This window comes from Anolis sagrei, chromosome 2 (genome assembly GCF_037176765.1).
Source record: "Anolis sagrei isolate rAnoSag1 chromosome 2, rAnoSag1.mat, whole genome shotgun sequence".
Classification (NCBI taxonomy): domain Eukaryota; kingdom Metazoa; phylum Chordata; class Lepidosauria; order Squamata; family Dactyloidae; genus Anolis; species Anolis sagrei.
The window spans coordinates 176,885,689-176,906,312 of record NC_090022.1 but is presented as its reverse complement, the minus strand read 5'-3'; the positions used below and the strand labels follow the sequence as shown (position 1 = coordinate 176,906,312).

The window sequence follows — 20,624 nt, the reverse complement described above, 5'->3', positions numbered from 1 at the left end:
TGAACGGCTCTCACAGTCCGGAAGTTCTTCTTCATGTTCAGATGGAATCTCCTTTCTTGTAGTTTGAAGCCATTGTTTTGTGTCCTAGTCTCCAGGGAAGCAGAAAACAAGCTTGCTCCCTCCTCCCTGTGGCTTCCTCTCACATATTTATGCATGGCTATCATATCTCCTCTCAGCCTTCTCTTCTTCAGGCTAAACATGGCCAGCTCCTTAAGCCGCTCCTCATAGGGCTTGTTCTCCAAGAAGAAGGTCCAAGTTCAGAAGAGCCATATATGAAACCTCAATTGTTATATTCAAGTGGTAAGAGAGAATGAGTACTGTAGTCTAATAATATTCGAAGAGTTCCCACGAGAGGGCCTTGTTTTTGAGTATATCTGTCCAAATGCATCTCCCCCTATGAACCACAGCGGAGATTAAGATCTTCTGGGGAGGCCCTGCTCTCGGTCCCACCACCATCACAGGCGCATTTGGCGGGAACAAGAGACAGGGCCTTCTCAGTGATTGCCCCCTGGCTATGGAACTCCCTTCCTAATGAGATCAGGTCAGCCCCCTCCCTCTTGTCCTTTAGAAGGATGATAAAAACATGGCTGTCGGGCCGAGCCTTTGGGACTGTGCAACGAGGCAGCGATAGGAACCCTTAGTATGCCAACCAAATTCAATATGGTTATTGAGACAATTTTAACTAGTGAATTTTAACGTCAAGATAAGTGATTTTAATGCTATTGTATGTTTATGGTCTAGTAGGTTTTGGCATTGAATGTTTGCCGTTTATATTTTGTGCTCCGCCCTGAGTCCCCTTCGGGATGAGAAGGGTGGAATATACATGCTTTAAATAAATCTATGTATATAATAAAAGTCAGTGTTTGTATGCGGAGGGCAGTGTATGTGGCAGCTTTCTGATTGGCTGCCACTTTCACAGGCCACTGTGACCAGCACAGGTGACAGATCTGGACCAAACTTGGCACACATAACTCCCATGACCCCCTTTATGTCCTGGTGAGGTTTGGGGGAGGACAAAGGATGATGGGATTTGTAGTAGTTTCAAACCCATTGGTTCCCACAGACCACTGTGGCCCCCACCAAAAACCGATAAAGACCAAACTTGGCACACAGAGCCCCCATGACCCACTCTACATCCTGATGCAGTTTGGAGGAGGATGGACCACAGATGATGGGACTTGAAGTACCTTCACTAACTTCCCGAGACCACTGCGATCCTCATCCAATGACTGATCAAGACCAAACTTGGCACACAGAGCCTGCATTACCCACTCTACAATCTGGTGCTGTTTGTTGGAGGATGGACCACGGATTATGGGATTTGAAGTACTTTTACTCTCTTCCTGTGACAGTTGCGATCCTCATGCAATGACAGATCAAGGCCGAACTTGGCACAGACAGCCCCCATGGCTAACTCAACATACTTATGTGGTTAGGGGGAGGATGGACTAGGGATGATGGGATTGCAGTATCTTCACTCACTTTCTGAGACCACTGTGACTCTCATCCAATGACTGATCAAGACCAAACTTGGCCCACAGAGCCCCCATGACCCACTCTACATACTGGTGCAGTTTGGAGGAGGGTGGACCATGGATGATGGGACTTGCAGTACCATCACTCACTTTCTGAGACCGCTGTGACCTTCATCCAATGAATGATCAAGACGAAACTTGGCACATAGACCTCTCATGACACACAATTCCTTTGGCAAATAACCCGGGCAGTGCCGGGTCCCCAAGCTAGTAAATAATAACATCATCCAAGTATATTCAATTTGAGATCTTCCACCATTATTCTCTAATATCCCCTTTCAGCTGAGGAAGTCCTGGGTGGGGTTCACACGGGCTGGTACAGAGTGAGAAATTTCCAAACTGGTCTCAGGAAGTCTGGGTGGGGCTGATACTGCTTCTGCAAAGCGGTTGAGCTGTTGCAGCTGTGCTGAATCATGGGTATGTGGGGACTGAGTCGGATAGGGCAACAGTCAGGACCAAATATACATGCCTTTTGTGCACAGGCCCTCAGCCAGCAGAGGGCAGCTTTAGCTATTCACTTCCAAAGGTGCTAGTGATCTACATAGAATCATAATAGGAGTTGGAGGAGACCCCAAGCACCATCTAGTCCAGTGGTTCTCAACCTATGGGTCCCCAGATATTTTGGTCTTCCAGAAATCCTTATTTATTTGTCATGTCAGGGCAACCAGTCAATTATATTACATTTCTAATGGAACAAAGCAAGCAAACAGACAGAATACAAAATGTGTGAGTTTGGTAGTTGATTAAATGTCCTTTGACCAGTATCTGGCCACTTGGAGTGCTTCTGGTGTTGCTGCAAGAAGGTCCTCCATTGTGCATGTGGCAGGGCTCAGGTTGCATTGCAGCAGGTGGTCAGTGGTTTGCTCTTCTCCACACTCCCATGTCGTGGATTCCACTTTGTAGCCCCATTTCCGAAGGTTGGCTCTGTATCTCATGGTGCCAGAGTGCAGTCTGTTCAGCGCCTTCCAAGTCACCCAGTCTTCTGTGTGCCCAGGGGGGAGTCTCTCATTTGGTATCAGCCATTGGTTGCGGTTCTGGGTTTGAGCCTGCCACTTTTGGACTCTTGCTTGCTGAGGTGTTCCAGCGAGTGTCTCTGTAGATCTTAGAAAACTATTTCTAGATTTAAGTCATTGACGTGCTGGCTGATACCCAAACAGGGGATGAGCTGGAGATGTCTCTGTCTTGGTCCTTTCACGATTGGCTGCTACTTCCTGGCGGATGTCAGGTGGTGCAATACCAGCTAAACAGTGTAATTTCTCCAGTGGTGTAGGGCGCAGACACCCCGTGATAATGCGGCATGTCTCATTAAGAGCCACATCCACTGTTTTTGTGTGGTGAGATGTGTTCCACACTGGGCATGCATACTCAGCAGCAGAGTAGCATAGCACAAGGGCAGATGTCTTCACTGTATCTGGTTGTGATCCCCAGGTTGTGCCAGTCAGCTTTTGTGTGATATTGTTTCTAGCGCCCACATTTTGCTTGATATTCAGGCAGTGCTTCTTGTAGGTAAGAGCACGGTCCAGAGTGACTCCCAGGTATTTGGGTGTGCTGCAATGCTCCAGTGGGATTCCTTCCCGGGTGATCCTCAGAGCTCGGGATGCTTGTCTGTTCTTAAGGTGAAAAGCACATGTCTGTGTTTTAGATGGATTAGGGATCAGCTGCTTTTCCCTGTAGTAGGCGGTAAGGGCACCTAGAGCTTTGGAGAGCTTCTGTTCTACCATCTCGAGGGGCTGCGATGATGGGAAAAAACAACTTCTTTTTCAAATGCTTTGTTAAGGAAAAATGATTCCTTAGCATATTAATATTCCAGACTAACAGAAGTATGTCTTTGAATTTTGACAAGTCAAAACATTGACCAAAAACAAATCATTCATCTGAAGCAGTGATCCTTAATGAGATCAAAGCCATTTATTTCCCACTGAAAGCCAATCCTTTTGCAATGTGTGTGGATGTGTGTTGAGAGAGGGGGAAGGGGTGAGTGCAATCACACTTTCCTTACACAATCTGGAAGATAGAATGAGTGTAGCAGAGCTTGGGGAAAGTTCATCTTTAAAATTATACCTACCCCCCCCCCCCCAACATGTCTCTCACCACAGTGACGTCTCCCAGCATGCCGGTAACGGTGTCTTTTCCTCTGATCTTGTACAACTCTGCATGATAGATACAGTAGAGATAACAAGATGGGACTGGCCCATCGCTGTCATGCAGTGACAGGGAGAAGAATTTCCTTGAGGAAGGCAAAAGGGGAGAAATAGCAAGCCCTTTGATCTTGCCTATTTTGTTACTATTTTGTGTTTTCAAGTCATCTCTGACATATAGCAACCCTAAGGCACTGGGTATCCTGGGGCTGAGAGAGTGTGACTCAACTAATATTTACCCAGAGGCTTTCCATAGTTGAGGGACTCAAACCCTTTTCTCCAGAGTCATAATTCAAGGCTTGAACCATGGCACCTGGGTGGCCTAGGAAAAGGCGACACCTGGGCCAAACCCAGCCAGGTAGAAGCACATGCCCAGCAGCCAGTTGCAGCAGCAGCTGAGTTTCCATCGCCTCCGGGAGAGGGTTTTAAAAAAATCTTGCACAGGCCAGGTGGGAAGTTGGAAAGGAGGGGAAGGAAGGTGACAGGGAGGGAGGAAGCTCCCATTCGGCAAGGCCTCATTGCATAGGAATTTGGGAGACGTGTGCCTACTGGCCCGGCATTCCTCCAGACTCTGCTTCCAGGCAGTACGAGGGGAGAGGAAGGGGGACTCTGGGATGCATCTCCACCTTAGAATTAATGCAGTTTGACACCACTTGAACTGCCATGGCACAATACTATGGATTCGTGGGAATTGTAGTTTTGTGAGGCAACAACACTGTTTGGCAGAGATGGCTAAATAACCTTGTAAAATATTATAATGTAATGCAATATAATACTACTACTACTACTACTAATATTAATAATAATATAATTATATATTTATATTACATGTAATATTACTAATACTATTATTTATTTATTTATTTATTTATTTATTATGTCAGAGTTTTATATACCGACCTTCTCACCTCTTTTGAGGGACTCAGACCGGTTTCCAACCATAAAAACACATACAATTGGTAAAAACATCATAGTTCATATTACAATAACACATTAAAACAACAAATATATCAAAAACTACAGTGGTCAGTCGTCATACTAAAAAACAATTATACATCATCTTCCATCCATGTCTTAGGGTGTTGTCTCACTCATCAAAAGCCTGTCTCCATAACCACGTCTTCACCTGTTTCCTAAAAGTCAGGATAGAAGGGGCAGTTCTGATCTCCGGTGGGAGAGAGTTCCAGAGTCGCGGGGCCACCACCGAGAAGGCCCTGTCCTTCATCCCCACCAGACGTGCTTGTGAGGCCGGTGGGACCGAGAGCAGGGCCTCTCCAGACGATCTTAATAATCTTGATGGTTCATAGGGGAGAATACGTTCGGAGAGGTAAACAGGGCCGGAGTCGTTTAAGGCTTTAAAGGTTAACACCAGCACTTTGAATTGTTCTCGGAAGCTAATTGGCAGCCAGTGGAGCTGGTGTAACAGCGGAGTGGTGTGCTCCCTGTACCCAGCACCCGTTAGTAGTCTGGCTGTCGAGCGTTGGACTAGCTGCAGCTTCCGGGCAGTCTTCAGAGGCAACCCCACGTAGAGAGTGTTGCAGTAATCTAAATGGGATATAACCATATAATGGTATAGTACAATATAGTAATATTTAAAACTGCTATGTACTATGCTAATAATAACAACAACAACAATAATAATAAAACTTTATTTATACCCCACTCCATCTCCCCCAGGGGGACTCGGTGTGGCTTACATGAGGCCACAACCATCAATATAGTACACACAATATAATAATAATAATAATAATAATAATAATAATAATTTTAAAAAAACTTTATTTATACCCCGCCACCATCTCCTCAAGGGACTTGGAGCGGCTTACATGAGGCCAAGCCCAACAACACATCAATAAAACAAAAAGCAATAAACAAAAACAATAAATACAATACAATTAATATAAATGACATATAAACAATAACCGATAAACAGTAACACACAAGGATTTAAAAACCTATGGCCGGGCCAAATGTAATAGTTTAAAAATTAAAAAATAAACGCTGGGCATGAACAAGGTAAGATATATCTGGTATAGGGTTTTAAAAGAGAGGTGAGGGAGTGCAGTCAATCCTAAACCAGTAGTAAAGTGCATTCTGAGGACATATTGCTGGGGATTTTCCTTATTCTGGGAAGGTACACTGGAACAGCCATGTTTTCAGGCTCCTCCTAAAGACTGCCAGAGTTGGGGCATGCCTGATGTCCTTGGGGAGTGAGTTCCAGAGTCGGGGGGCCACCACCGAGAAGGCCCTCTCGGTGGCATAACAAAACCAGAAAATAAAATACATAAAATGCAAAACCAATATAATAAGCAACACAACAATATAAAATCAAACATTAAAACACAAAAGATTACACTGGGCAGGGCCAAATTCAAAGATAAAATTTTAAAACACTGGGAGATAGGACAATGTAAATTATCGGGGAGGAGGATCCGGGGATGAGGAAGGATTTAATTGCACAAACCATAAAATAAAGTGCTTCTGAGGTCATTTTGTACTACGTTTGGTCAGGGAGTATCTTACATTCAATCATTGAAGGCACATTGGAATAACCAGGTATTCAGATTCCTCCTGAAGATTGCCAGCGTGGGGGCTTGCCTAATATCTCTGGGGAGTGAATTCCAGAGCCAGGGGCCACCACAGAGAAGGCCCTCTCTCTCGTCCCCACAAGTTGCACTTGCAATGTGGGCGGGAGCGAGAGAAGAGCCTTTTCGGAAGATGTGGGTTCGTAGAGACCATGTGGGTTCGTAGATGGAAATGCAGTCGCGCAGGTAGGCGGGTCCCAAACCATTCAGGGCTTTGTAGGTCAAAACCTGCACCTTGAATTGGGCCCGGAAAATAAACAGCAGCCAGTGGAGCTCCTTAAACAATATATTAGAATATATTGTATGTATACATATATATGTATATGACTCTGAGTCCCCTTCAGGGTGAGAAGGGTGGCATATAAATGTCGTAAATAAATAAATAAATATGAAAAGCTCCCATAATTCCATAGCATTGAGCCATGGCACTTCAAGTGGTGTCAAACTGCACTAATTGTGGGTGAATCTCAAGTTTTTTTTAATGCCAAAGCATACAAGATCTTCCAAGGCAACAGTGCAATGAACACTGTGGTACTGCAGGTTCCTTCACTACCCTTGAGTGTACTGGCTAAAAGCTGCTGGGATTTATAGTCCAAGAAAGGGGCTATAAGTTCACAAGGGTGCGTGGCAGTGTCTTCAATCCTATATGAATGAGAAGGGAGGAGGATAAAGAGAGGAAGCAGTGTGTGTGGGGGGGGGGGGGGTGCTTCATCTATTCATGCCCTGATCATCGTCTGGCCTGGGTGAGTCAGCTTGTCTGGAATTCCCAGCCTCCCCATCACCTCCAAAGGCTTAGATCTAACCCAGCTTCAAACTTGATCCCCCTCTGTCCCCATATAGGGTCCAGAATCCCACTATCTCTTAAGCCTGGAGGTACAGATGATCCTCTTGCAAAACACTGTTTTTTGAAAGCAATCGTGCAGAATGTGGAGACTTGCAGGCATTCGGTTTGTGTTATCAAGTTGTTTCGGACCTTAGTTGACTCTGTGCAGCCTTATCACAGTAGAGCATGGATCCACTTCAAATCTGGTTTCTGTTTCCTAAAGAATTCTGGGGTTTGCAGCTTAGTGAGGCGAGGTCGTGTCTGGCTGAGTAGTTTAAAGGCCCCTTACTAAACTACAAGCCCCAGAATTAGGAGGCAGAAACTGGATTTAAAGTGGACCCATGCTCTAGTGCAGTGGTTCTCAACCTTCCTAATGCCGTGACCCCTTAATACAGTCCCTCATGTTATGGTGACCCCCCCAACCATAACATTGTTTTTGTTACTACTTCATAACAGTCATTTTACTACTGTTATAAATCATAATATAAATATCAGATATGCAAGATGTATTTTCATTCACTGGACCAAACTGGGCACAAATACCTAATGCACCCACATGTAAATGCTAGTGGGTTTGCGGGAGGATTGATTTTGTATTTTGGGAGTTGTAGTTGCTGTCAAAGAGCATTCTGAACTCCACCAGCAATGATTTTGAACCTAATTTGCCGCACAGAACTGCCATGACCAACGGAAAACACTGGGTTTGGTGGGCATTGACCTTGAGTTTGGGAGTTGTAGTTCACCTATATTCAGCGAGCACTGTGGACTCACACAATGGTGGCTCTGGACCAAACTTGGCACAAATACTCAATATGCACAAATGTGAACACTGGTGGAGTCTGGGGAAAATAGGCCTTGACTTTTGGGAATGGTAATTGCTGGGATTTATAGTTCACTACAATCAAAGAACATTCTGAACTCCACGAGCAATGATTTTGAACCTAATTTGCCGCACAGAACTGCCACGACCAACGGAAAACACTGGAAGGGTTTAGTGGGCATTGACCTTGAGTTTGGGAGTTGTAGTTCACCTATATTCAGCGAGCACTGTGGACTCACGCAATGGTGGCTCTGGACCAAACTTGGCACAAATACTCAATATGCAGAAATGTGAACACTGGTGGAGTCTGGGGAAAATAGGCCTTGACTTTTGGGAATTGTAATTGCTGGGATTTATAGTTCACTACAATCAAAGAACATTCTGAACTCCACCAACCATAGAATTGGCTCAAACTTCCCACATGGAATCCCCATGACCATCAGAAAATGCTATGTTTTCTGATGGTTTTTGACGACCCCTCTGACACCCCTTCGCGACCCCCTCAGGAGTCCCGACCCCCAGGTTGAGAAACACTGCTCTAGTGTGATGAGGTCCTCAAACTTTTTAAACAGAGAGTCAGGACACAGTTCCTCAAACTGTTGGAGGGCCAGATTATAATTTGAAAAATACATGAATGAATTCCTATGCACACTGCATATATTTATAGTGCAAAAAACACTTTAAAACAGTACAGTAATTAAAATGAAGAACAATTTAAACAAATATAAACTTAGTATTTCAATGAGAAGTGTGGACCTGCTTTTGGATGATGAGATAGCATTGTTGTTGTTGTTGTTGTTGTTGTTGTTGTTGTTGTTGTGTGCTTTCAAGTTGTTTCAGACTTAGGTTGACCCTGAGTGAGGGCCGGGTAAATGACCTTGGAGAGCCTTATCCGGCCCCCAGGTCTTAGTTTGAGGACCCCTGCTCTAGTGTGATGAGGTCCACATGAGGTTTTCTTGGGCTGATTTCTTTAGAGGAGGGTTCACCTTTGCATAGCTGGAAGCTAAGAGAGTGTGACTTATCCATGGGTGAGCAGGGATTCAAATGCTGGGATCCAGAGTCATAATCCAACATTCAAATCACTGCATCATGCTGGTGGAGTTCCCAGTGGCACAATGGGTTAAACCCTTGTGCCAGCAGGACTGCTAACTGAAAGGTCAACAGTTCAAATTTGGGGGATGGGGTGAGCTCCCATCTGTCAGCTCCAGCTTCCCATATCAGGACATGAGAGGAGCCTCCCACAGGCTGGTAAAACATCTGGGCATAACTTGGGCAACATCCTTTCAGATGGCCATTTCCCTCACACCAGAAGTAACTTACAGTTTCTTAAGTCACTCCTGACATGAAAAAAAAAAAACAACATTCTGGTGCTATTGGATGTCCCTCACCACTGACCAGTCTGAGCAGAATTGGTGGAAGCTGCCCTCCTCTGACATCTAGAGCAGGCCTCTTCCACCTGTGGTCCTACAGGTGTTTGGCCCTACAACTCCCAGAAGCCCTTGCCCATTTGTTCAATGCTCAGGAATTCTGGGAGTTTAAGTTCAATATATCTGGAGGACCTCAGGTTGAAGAGGCCTGATCTAGAATGTGCGGTGCACCAAAGAGTCGTTGTTTTTGAAGTAATAATGTGGGAAACCAAACAGCCTTTGCCATCTTGGGCAAAAGTATGATAGCTGAGACCCTACACTACACTACTTTCACAACGAGGGTCAGAATTAATGAAGGCAAGACGTGCACGAGTGAGAGTTATAGCTGCAACAAGATAGCAGTGAAGTAATTTAACTCAGGTGGGACAGGATAAGGGTGAAGTAATGTAAGAGTTAGTAAAGGTAGGTAAAGATTTTCCCCTGACATTAAGTCCGGTCGTGTCCGACTCTGTGGTTTGGTGCTCATCTCCATTTCTAAGCTGAAGAGCTGGCGTTGTCCATAGACACCTCCAAGGTCATGTGGCCAGCATAACTGCTAGGTTGGCAGAAGCTGGGGCTGACAGCGGAAGCTCACGCCGCTCCCCGGATTCGAACCTGCAACCTTTTGGTCAACAAACTTAGCAGCTTGGGGTTGAGAGAGTGCCACTTGCCCAGATCTGAACAGGGATTCAAACCTTAGTTTCCCAGAGTCCTGCCTAAGTAGTCAAACCACTGCACCACACTGACACTTAATAGCATTTTGGGTCTGTGTGCCTTTAAGCCACCTATGGACTGATGGAGTTTCTTACAAAAGGAATACTCAGAGGTTGTTTTCCCAATCCCTTCCTTTAAAACAGAGGTCCTCAAACTTTTTAAACAGAGGGCCAGGTCACAATCCCTCAAACCGTTGGGAGGGCCAGATTATAATTTGAAAAAAAATATGACTGAATTCCTATATATCTTATTTGTAGTGCGAAAAACACTTAAAACAATACAATAATTAAAACAATTAATAATTAGTATTTCAATGGGAAGTGTGGGCCAGCTTTTGGCTGGTGAGACAGGGTTGTTGTTGTTGTGATGCCATGTATTTTAATCTGTGTGTTTAAATATATCCTTTTATGAATGTATTGAATCTATGTGGTGCCCTGCCTCCAGCCATAAGAAGGGGTGGGTCATATTTTTTAAATTATTATTATTATTATTATTATTATTATCATCATTATTATTATTACTTATGAGGAAGGCAGTAATGGCATCCCAAAGTTGAAGCACCTCCTTCTGAAACCTTGGCCTGAAAAGAAGGGAAGAAAAACTTTTCTTTTGGTGGCATGTGTTGGGGATTGGAGCAAAATGTGTAGCATTTAAATTCCACTTTAAAATTTTTAATTTTTTTTAATTCTCTCTTTTTTCCCTTGTCTCCTTTCTTTCTCTCTCTCTCTCCTTGTCTCCTTTCTTTTCTCCTTTTCCTTTCTTCTTTTGCCCTCTCTTTCCTTGACTCCTTGGTTTCTCCTTTCTCTTCTCTCCTTTCACCTTTCTTTCTCACTCTCTTTGTCTCCTTTTCTCTTCGCATTCCTCTCTTCTTGCCTACTTTCTCTCATTCCCCATTTTTCTTTCTCTCTCTCCTTTGTTGCTCCTATTGTCTCTTTTTATCTTTCTCCCTCTCTCCTTGTCTCTTCTCTCTTTCTTCCTTTCCATTTCTTTCTTTCTCCCTTCTTTCTCTCTCTCCCCTTGCCCCCTTTACTTCTTTCTTTCTATCTCTCTCTCCCTGTCCTTTTTTCTTCTTTCTCCTTTCTCCTGCTCCTTGTCTCTTCTCCCTCTTCACTCCTCTCTTTCTCCTTTCCCCCTCTCCTTGTCTTCTCTCTCTTCTTTCTTTCTCTCCCTCTTGTTTCCCTGTCCTTTTCTACCTTTTCCCCTTCTTTTTCTTTTTTCTCTTTCTCTCCTGTCTTCTTCACCCCTCTCTTTCTGTCTTTCTTCCTCTCCACTCCTCTTTCTCCTTTTCCTTTCTCCTTTCCCTCTCTCCTTGTCTTCTCTCTCTCTATCTCTCCTTGTTTCCTTGTTCTCTTTTCCTTCTTTTTCTCCTTTCTCTCTCTCTCCTTGTCTCTTGTCTTTCTTCCTCTTCTCCTCTCTTTTTGTCTTTTTTCCTCTCCACTCCTCTCTTTCTCCTTTCCCCCTCTCCTGGAATTCCCTCTCTCCTTTCTTTTTCTCTCTCCCCTTGTTTCCTTGTTCTCCTTTTTTTCTCTCCCTCTTTTTCTCCTTGCCTCCTCTCTCTCTTTCCTCTTTACTCCTTTCTCTTTCTCTCTCCTTGTCTCCTTTCTTTTTTCCTCTTCACTCCTTTCTCTCTTTCTCCTTTTGCCCTCATTTCCCCCTCCTCCTTGTCTTCTCTGTCTCCTTTTTTTCTCTCCCTCCTTGTCCTCTTTTTCTTCTTTTTCTCCTTCTCTCGCCTTCTCTAATTCCTATTGTTCTCCTCTCTTCTTTCTCTCTTTCTCTTTGTCTCCTGTCTTTCTTCCTCTTCACTCCTTTCTTTTTCTCCTTGCTGCCTCTCTCTCCTTCTTCTTTACTCCTTCCTCTTTTACTCCTCTCTTCCTTCTCTCTTTCTCCTCCCCCCATTTCCCCCTTCTCCTTGTCTTCTCTGTCTCCTTTCTTTCTCTCTCCCTCCTTGTCCTCTTTTTCTTCTTTTTCTCCTTCTCTCACCTTGTCTCCTTCCTCTTTTCCTCCTCTCTTCTTTCTCTCTTTCTCCTTGTCTCCTGTCTTTCTTCCTCTTCACTCCTTTCTCTCTTTTTCTCCTTGTCTCCTCTCCTTCTTTACTTTTTCTCTTTTCCCCTCTCCTTGTCTCCTCTCTCTCCTTTCTCTCTCTCTCTCTCTCTCTCTCTCTCCTTGTCTCCTTTTCTTTCTTCCTTCCTTTCCCTCTCTCCTGGCCCCCCTCTCTTCTTCCCCCTTAGGCTCCTGCGCCTTTAAGAGCGGCCCCATCCCACTCAGCGCCAGGGTCCCGCCCAGCGCCAGCCCCCCGTTATAATGAGCGGCTCCCAGGCGCGCCTGCATCAGGCCTCCGGAGCGGGAGGAGGAGGAGCGAGAGGAGGCAGCGGCGGCGGAGTTGGGGGAGGCGGCGGCGGAGGGAGCACGGTCCCCGGGGAGGACGCTGCCGAGATGCCGGCCACGGAGAAGGACCTGGCGGAGGACGCGCCCTGGAAGAAGATCCAGCAGAACACCTTCACGCGCTGGTGCAACGAGCACCTCAAGTGCGTCCAGAAGCGCATCGCCAACCTGCAGACGGACCTGGGCGACGGGCTGCGCCTGATCGCGCTCCTCGAGGTGCTCAGCCAGAAGAAGATGGGACGCAAGTACAACGCCCGACCCACCTTCCGCCAGATGCAGCTCGAGAACGTCTCCGTCGCCCTCGAGTTCCTCGAGAGGGAGAACATCAAGCTCGTCTCCATCGGTGAGAGGAGGGGGAGGAGGAAGGGGACACCTAAGTGGAGGAGGAGGAGAAAAGGGACACCTAGGAGGAGGAGGACGAGGAAGGGGGACACCTAGGAGGAGGAGGACGAGGAAGAGGAAGGGGGACACCTAAGAGGAGGAAGGGGAGGAGGAGGGGGAAGGGGACACCTAGGAAGAGGAGTTGGAGGAGGAAGGGGACACCTAGGAGGAGGAGGAGGAAGAGGAGGAGGAAGGGGACACTTAGGAGGAGGAGGAGGAGGAGGAGGAGGAGGAGGAGGAGGAGGAAGGGGACACATAAGAGGAGGAGGAGGAGAAGGAAGGGGACACCTAGGAGGAGGAGGAAGAGGGGGAGGAGGAGGACACCTAGGAGGAGAAGGAGGAAGAAGAGGAGGAGGAGGAGGAAGGGGACTCCTAAGAGGAGGAGGAGGAGGATGAGGAGGAAGGGGACACCAAAGAGGAGGAGGAGGATACCGAGGAGGAGGAGGAGGAGGAGGAGGAGGAGGAGGAGGAGGAGGAGGAGAAGAAGAAGAGGAGGAGGAGGAGGAGGAGGAGGGGGACTCCTAAGAGGAGGAGGAAGGGGACTCCTAAGAAGAGGAGGAGGAGGAGGAGGAAGGGGACACCTAAGAGGAAGAGGAAGGAGGGGACCTAAGAGGAGGAGGGGGAGAAGAAAAGGGGAGGGCTCCTTTCCTGGCAAGGACAGAGTATCTCCTCTCCCCAAGGTGTGCACCTTTAAGAACTTATCATGTGCAGCCCTTTCCCCCAATATCCATGCCCTGCCAGTAGTAGTAAACTTTAGAGCAACTTTTAAGAAACTTTAGTAAACTTTTGAGAAACTTTAGTTTCTCTATCTGGGTCAGGTGGGTCACGAGGGGGTTTCAGAGGGGTCACCAAAGACCATCAGAAAACACAGTATTTACTCTTGGTCATGGAGGTCTCTGTGTGGGAAGTTTGGCCCAATTCTATTGTTGGCAGAGTTCAGAATGCTCTTTGATTGTAGGTGAACTATAAATCCCAGCAGCTGCAACTCCCAAATGTCAAGCTCTATTTTCCCTAAACTCCACCAGTGTTCACATTTGGGCATATTGAGTATCTGTGCCAAGTTTGGTCCAGATCCATCATTGTTTGAATCCACAGTTCTCTCTGAATGTAGGTGAACTACAACTCCCAAACTCAAGGTCAATGCTCACCAAACCCTTCTAATGTTTTCTGTTGGTCTTGGGAGTTCTGTGTGCCAAGTTTGGTTCAATTCCATCATTGGTGGAGTTCAGAATGCTCTTTGATTGTAGGTGAACTATAAATCCCAGGAACTACAACTTTCAAATGACAACACCAGTCCCCTTCAACCTGACCAGTATTTGGAAATTTGTGCCAAATTTAGTCGAGTGGATGAAAATACATCCTGATATCAGATACTTATATTATGATTCATAACAGTAGCAAAATTACAGTTAGGAAGTAGCAACAAAAATAATGTTATAGTTGGGGGTCACTACAACACAAGGAAGTGTATTAAGGGGTCGCAGATCAGAAAGGTTGAGAAACAATGCTTTAGAGTGAGCTTTGCCATCATGAATGCATGGCTGGGCCACTCTTTGCAAAGCTTGCACACCATTCGAACGTTAGATAGAGTTTGCAGCATTGATGAAATCATCATAGTTCTAGTAATGTTTCAGTACGAATGCCTTTGTTTGGGCTTCTGCTCAACACTGTGGCTACTACAGGGTGGGCCTTTGCAAGGCTTACGTACCGTTAGAAGGTAAGGTGGAGTCTGTAACACTGACAAAGTCTTGATGATTAGTTATACTTCAATACCAACAATAATTACCATTATTCTTCAATACAAATGCCTTTACTTGGGCTTCAAAGAAACACAGTGGCCACTAGAAAAGGGAGCCCAAAAAGTCACAATTATGGAGTGACTATATGTTGTCGAAGGCTTTCATGGCCAGAGTTGCTGTGAGTTTTCCAGACAGTATGGCCATGTTCCAGAAGCATTCACTTCTGACATTTCGCCCACATCTTTGGCAGGCATCCTCAGAGGTTGTGAGGTCTGTTGGAAACTAGGCAAGTGGGGTTTATGTATCTGTGAAATGTCCAGGGTGGGAGAAAGAACTCTTGTCTTTTGGAGGTTTATGTTTCAATTGGCCACCTTGATTAGCATTGAATGGTCTTTCAGCTTCAAGGTCTGGCTGCATCCTGCCTGTGGGAATAATAATAATAAAATAAAATTGTTTATGTACCCCCACCACATCCCTCCAATAAAACATTAATTAATTAAAAAAAAACAACTAACCGACTTGTTAAAGCATAAGCTTTTATAATAATAATAATAATAATAATAATAATAATATTAATAATAATAATTTTATTTAATACCCTGCCACCATCTCCCCAATGGGGACTCGGGGCAGCCTACATGTGGCCAAGCCTAACAGCATATTACAACAAAATAAAACCAAAACACAATAACAACACAGTAAAATACATAAAATATATAAGTTCCAAAAAAACCACGATAAAGCAAAATAATACACAATAAAATAACAATGAGCGGGCCGCATGTGCAAGATAAAAAACTAAAAATGCTAAAATCAGGATGAGACAGGGAATCCTTTGTTGGGAGGTGTTAGCTGGCCCTGGTTGTTTCCTGTCTGGAATTCCTCTGTTTTACTGAGTTGTGTTCTTTATTACTCACTACCTCTGAGGATGCTTGCCATAGATGCAGGCGAAATGTCAGGAGAAAATGCCTTTAGAACATTAGAAACCTACAACAACCCAGTTCTTTATTACTGTCCTGTTTTTAGAAGAACATGGCTATACAGCCTGGAAAACTCACAGCAACCTTGTGCAGTGACTTTTTTCTTTAATTTACAATACTATAGTATGACGTATAATGGACATATAGCAAATTACACTGTGTTATATGTAAAATATTTTGAATAAAGCACTTGCGGATGCCTTTGTGACTGTGGGTAGTAGTAGAGGAATGCCCAGAGAAACTTTGTAGTAAGTTTAGCACAGGGCCCTTTCAGATAGGCATATAACCCAAAATATCAGGGCAGGGAATCCCACAATATCTGCTTTGAACTGGATTATCTGACTCCACACTGCCATATATTCCAGTTCAAAGCAGATAATATGGGGTTTTATTCAGCTGTGTGGAAGAGGCCTCGGAAATTTCATGGCTGGGCCACCTTTGAGCTCAAATGTTAGTCGAGTTTCTGAGTTTATTGGACCAGCGGATTCCAAAAATACTACCGGTTTGCCACTAGTGTCTCTAATGTTTGAGATACGGAATATACTATCTACTTATTGCTCATAGAAAACTGATAGGCATAACTAAGAAATCAGAGCTGATACGGTGTTCTGAATCGGGGACCCGAATAGGCCTAAAAACTAAGATAGCAAGAAAAAAATGTGTTGTTGGGTATAATCAAAGATGCAACTGGTGAAATTGTGATTGCAATAGAAGAGGGTATTTTTTTTAAAGTTTTTTTGGGGGGGGGGAGAAAAGCGGAGTCCTGGGGCCTGCATGAGGGGCGGCTGCCGTGGGGCGGAGCAGGGAGGGCGGCTCTGGTTTCAAGCTTTTTGTCTGCAAGGCCAACGCAAACCGCGCCAACTCTCTCCCTCTTCTATTTCTCTCCAAACATCTTGGGAGCCCCTTAAGTTTCAAAGATTCAGAGGCAACAATGTTAAGCAGGGCTGGGAAGGGAGAGGCTGACTCTCCCAAATTGTGGATGGGCTTCACCCCTCCGTTGACACCCCCCCCCCCAAAAAAATAGCATACCCCTTTTTCCGGTCTGACCAGCTTCTTCTGTTCTTCTTCCTCCCCCCATCCTTTCCTCGACCTCCTCCCCACTGCAGTGGGCCGGTTGCCAAATCTTGAGCAGAAGTGGCCACAAACTTGTGGCTAGAGCGGGAGGGAAGGGTGGGGAAGAGATGCGGTTGAGCCGCTCTGGCTTCCTGGCCTGCGGCTCTCTTAAATGACAATGAAGCAATGGCCTTATTGCTTCCAAACCACCCCTGAGATAGTCTGGCCTGGAGCTCAAGTGTGGTTGCACGTCCTGAGGAGGAAGAACATCCCTGGCCTCCTTCCTGGGAGTCCTGTTAATTGAGCTTACTCTCCCTCTTTGCATTGGACTGCAACTCCCATCATAGAATCATAGAGTTGGAAGAGACCTCATGGGCCATCCAGTCCAACCCTCTGCCAAGAAGCAGGAATATTGCATTCAAAGCACCCCCGACAGATGGCCATCCAGCCTCTGTTTAAAAGCTTCCAAAGAAGGAGCCTCTACCACACTCCAGTGCAGAGAGTTCCACTGCTGAATGGCTCTCACAGTCAGGAAGTTCTTCCTCATGTTCTTCATGGCTTTTTTTGCCGCCACATAACATTGTTGGTTCATGTTTAACTTGTTGTCCATGAGGACTCCCAAGATCTTTTTCACACATACTGCTCTCGAGCCAGGCATTGTCCCCCATTCCGTATCTTTCGTTTTTTCTGCCTAAGTGGAGTAGCTTGCATTTGTCACTGTTGAACTTCATTTTGTTCGTTTTGGCCCATCTCTCTAATCTGTCAAGATGGTTTTGAACTCTGCTCCTGTCCTCTGGAGTATTGGCTATCCCTCCCAATTTGGTGTCGTCTGAAAACTTGATGATCCTGCCTTCTAACCCTTCATCTAAGTCATTAATAAAGATGTTGAACAGGACCGGGCCCAGGACGGAACCCTGCTTGTGGCACTCCGCTTGTCACTTCTTTCCAAGATGAAGAGGAAGCATTAGTGAGCACCCTCTGGGTTCGTCCATTTAACCAATTACAGAACCACCTCACCGTAGTTTTGCCTAGCCCACATTGGACTAGTTTCCTTGCCAGAAGGTCGTGGAGGACCTTGTCGAAGGCCTTACTGAAATCCAGGTACGCCACATCCACGGCATTCCCCGCATCTACCCAGCTTGTAACTCTATTGAAAAAAGAGATCAGATTAGTCTGGCATGACTTGTTTTTGATAAATCCATGTTGACTATTAGCGATGACCGCATTTGTTTCTAAGTGTTTGTAGACCACTTCCTTAACAATCTTTTCCAGAATCTTGCCTGGTATCGATGTAAGGCTGACCGGACGGTAATTGTTTGGGTCATCCTTTTTTCCCTTCTTGAAGATTGGGACCACATTGGCTCTCCTCCAATCCACTGGAACGTCTCCCGTTCTCCAAGAACTCTCAAAGATGATTGCCAATGACTTCCGCTAGTTCCTTCAGTACTCTTGGGTGTAGTTGAACTGGCCCTGGGGACTTGGACGACTTGTTTCCCAATTTGGGGTTTCCCAATTCCTGGACGACTTGTTTCCCAATTTGGGGTTGGATGTCCTCTAATCCCTCATCCACTCCACCTTGCTGAGGTTGAAGATGACTTTCTTCAGGAAGTTCTTCCTCATGTTCAGATGGAATCTCCTTTCTTGTAGTTTGAAGCCATTGTTCCATTGCGTCCTAGTCTCCAGGGAAGCAGAATACAAGCTTGCTCCCTCCTCCCTGTGGCTTCCTCTCACATATTTATAAATGGCTATCATATCTCCTCTCAGCCTTCTCTTCTTCAGGCTAAATATGCCCAGCTCCTTAAGCTGCTCCTCATAGGGCTTGTTCTCCAGACCCTTGATCATTTTAGTCGCCCTCCTCTGGACACATTCCAGCTTGTCAATATCTCCCTTCAATTGTGGTGCCCAGAATTGGACACAATATTCCAGGTGCGGTCTAACCAAGGCAGAATAGAGGGGTAGCATTATTTCCCTAGATCTGAGGGAAGAGGATGATTGTAGTTGTAGCCCAGGGGGTTTCCTGTCTCTTGTTTCCCAAGTCTGGGAAAAAGGAAATGTGACACTACAAATCCTGTAACAGCCCCAGCCAGGATAGTTGCCTGGAGGATTGTGGGAATGGCTGTCCAAAAGGCTAATTTTCAGCAAAGTTTTGCAGAGTGTTGTGGAAAGTGCCACTCGAACTGCCTCTTTAGCTGTCTTAGTGTTTTGAGCAATCCTACCTATTGGGTGACCCTCCATTAGATGTTAGATTGCATCTTATGATAGTAAAGGTAAAATTTTTCTCTAACATTAAGTCTAGTCATGATAGACTCTGCAGGTTGGTGCTCATCTCATTTCTAAGCCAAAGAGCCAGCGTTATCCGTATACACCTTCAAGATCATGTGGCCAGCATGGTTGCATGAAGCGCTCTGTTACCTTCCTGCAGAAGCAGTACCTATTGGTCTACTCACATTTGCACGTTTTCAAACTGCTAGGTTGGCAGAAGCTGGGCCTTACAGCAGGAGCTCACCCCACTCCTTGGATTCGAACCGCCAACCTTTTGGTCAGCAAGTTCAGCAACTCAGCGGTTTAACCCGCTGCAACACCAAAACATTTTTTTGTATTTGTTTTGTTTTACATTTTTATAGATTGTGTGATTGTTAGCCACCTTGAGTCACTACAGTGAGATATGTGGACTATAAAGTTAATAATATCCAGGATATGGAGGGCTATACCTTCTCCATCCAGCAGTACAAGTCATTTCCTTTCCTTCTAGTTTTCAGTGGATGCCAACGACCTTGTATACTTTTGTCTTGGAAATACATAAGTGGAGAAGGCAAGCCTACATTTTAGCTGTCCAGAAATCACACAGGTTGGGGGGAAATGTTTCCTCTTCACTTCCTAAACTATCATTTGCCAGTTTGGTCCCTCCCAAGTATGTTGGATTATTATTGCCATCATCGGCAGCTATGTGACTATTGGCGGACTAGCAAGGAACAGTGATCTTTGTGAGCCAGCAGAGATTGCTGAGTGCCCTTGGTTGTTCTTGTTTTTAATTCGTTCAGTCGTTTCCAACTCTTCGTGACCTCATGGACCAGCCCATGCCAGAACCCCCTGTCAACAGTCACCACCCCCAGCTCCTTCAAGGTCAATCCAGTCACTTCAAGGATCCCATCCATCCATCTTGACCTTGGTTGGCCCCTCCCTTTTTCCTTCCATTTTCCCCAGCATCATTGTCTTCTCTAAGCTTTCCTTTCTCATGATGTGGCCAAAGTACTTCATCTTGACCTCTACTACCCTTCTCTCCAATGACCAGTCGGGCTTTATTTCCTGAAGTATGGACTGGCTGGATCTTCCCGCTGTCCAAAGCACTCCCAGAACTTTCCTCCAACACCACAGTTCAAAAGCATCTATCTTCCTTGTGTCCTTGGTTAGGGAAGGCTAATGTTTGCAATCCTAGGAGGTATGGTGTAGCCCATAGCAGTGCAGCCTTACTCCTAAACAGCTTGAGATTGTACACAGGGGGTGGCCTAACCAACACTGTGTAGCCTTGGAAGCTTTCTTTCCAGGGAGCACAAATCCCAGAAACTGGGTTTTTGTAGGTTTTCCGGGCTATATGGCCATGTTCTAGAGGCATTTTCTCGTGACATTTCACCTACATCTATGGCAAGCATCCTCAGAGGTAGTGAGGTCTGAGGATGCTTGTGTTGGATGCAGGCGAAACGTCAGGAGAAAATGCCTCTAGAACATGGCCATATAGTCCAGAAAACCTACAACAATCCAGTGATTCCGGCCATGAAAGCCTTCAAGAATCCCAGAAATGCTCAGCTGGATAGCCAGTGGGTGTACTGACTGGGGAATCCTGCAAATTATAATCCAAAAATATTTCCAAGTTTCACCCTGGCAAATGCCTCTGATGTTCTCACTGGCTCTCTCAAGCACACAAACAAATAGGGGGATTGGCCACCCCCTGTGTACAATCTCAAGCTGCTTAGGGGTAAGGCTGCACTGCTATGGGATACACCATACCTCCTAAGATTCATGTGCAAACACATGGATCATAGGCCTCCATGTCCTTCCTTGCTTGCTTAG

At 45.6% G+C, this 20,624-nt stretch overlaps 1 protein-coding gene across 7 annotated transcripts in view; it reads left to right on the top strand.

Moving 5' to 3' along the window:
- Window positions 1-20,624, top strand: part of FLNA (filamin A) — a 169,209-nt gene that overhangs the window by 26,861 nt on the left and 121,724 nt on the right. For all 7 annotated transcript variants that reach the window (XM_067464199.1, XM_067464196.1, XM_067464197.1 and 4 more), the window contains exon 2: window positions 12,250-12,746. In XM_067464199.1, the coding sequence (XP_067320300.1) occupies window positions 12,323-12,746 (424 nt within the window). In that variant the 5' untranslated portion in view covers window positions 12,250-12,322. The remainder of the gene's footprint in view (window positions 1-12,249; window positions 12,747-20,624) is intronic.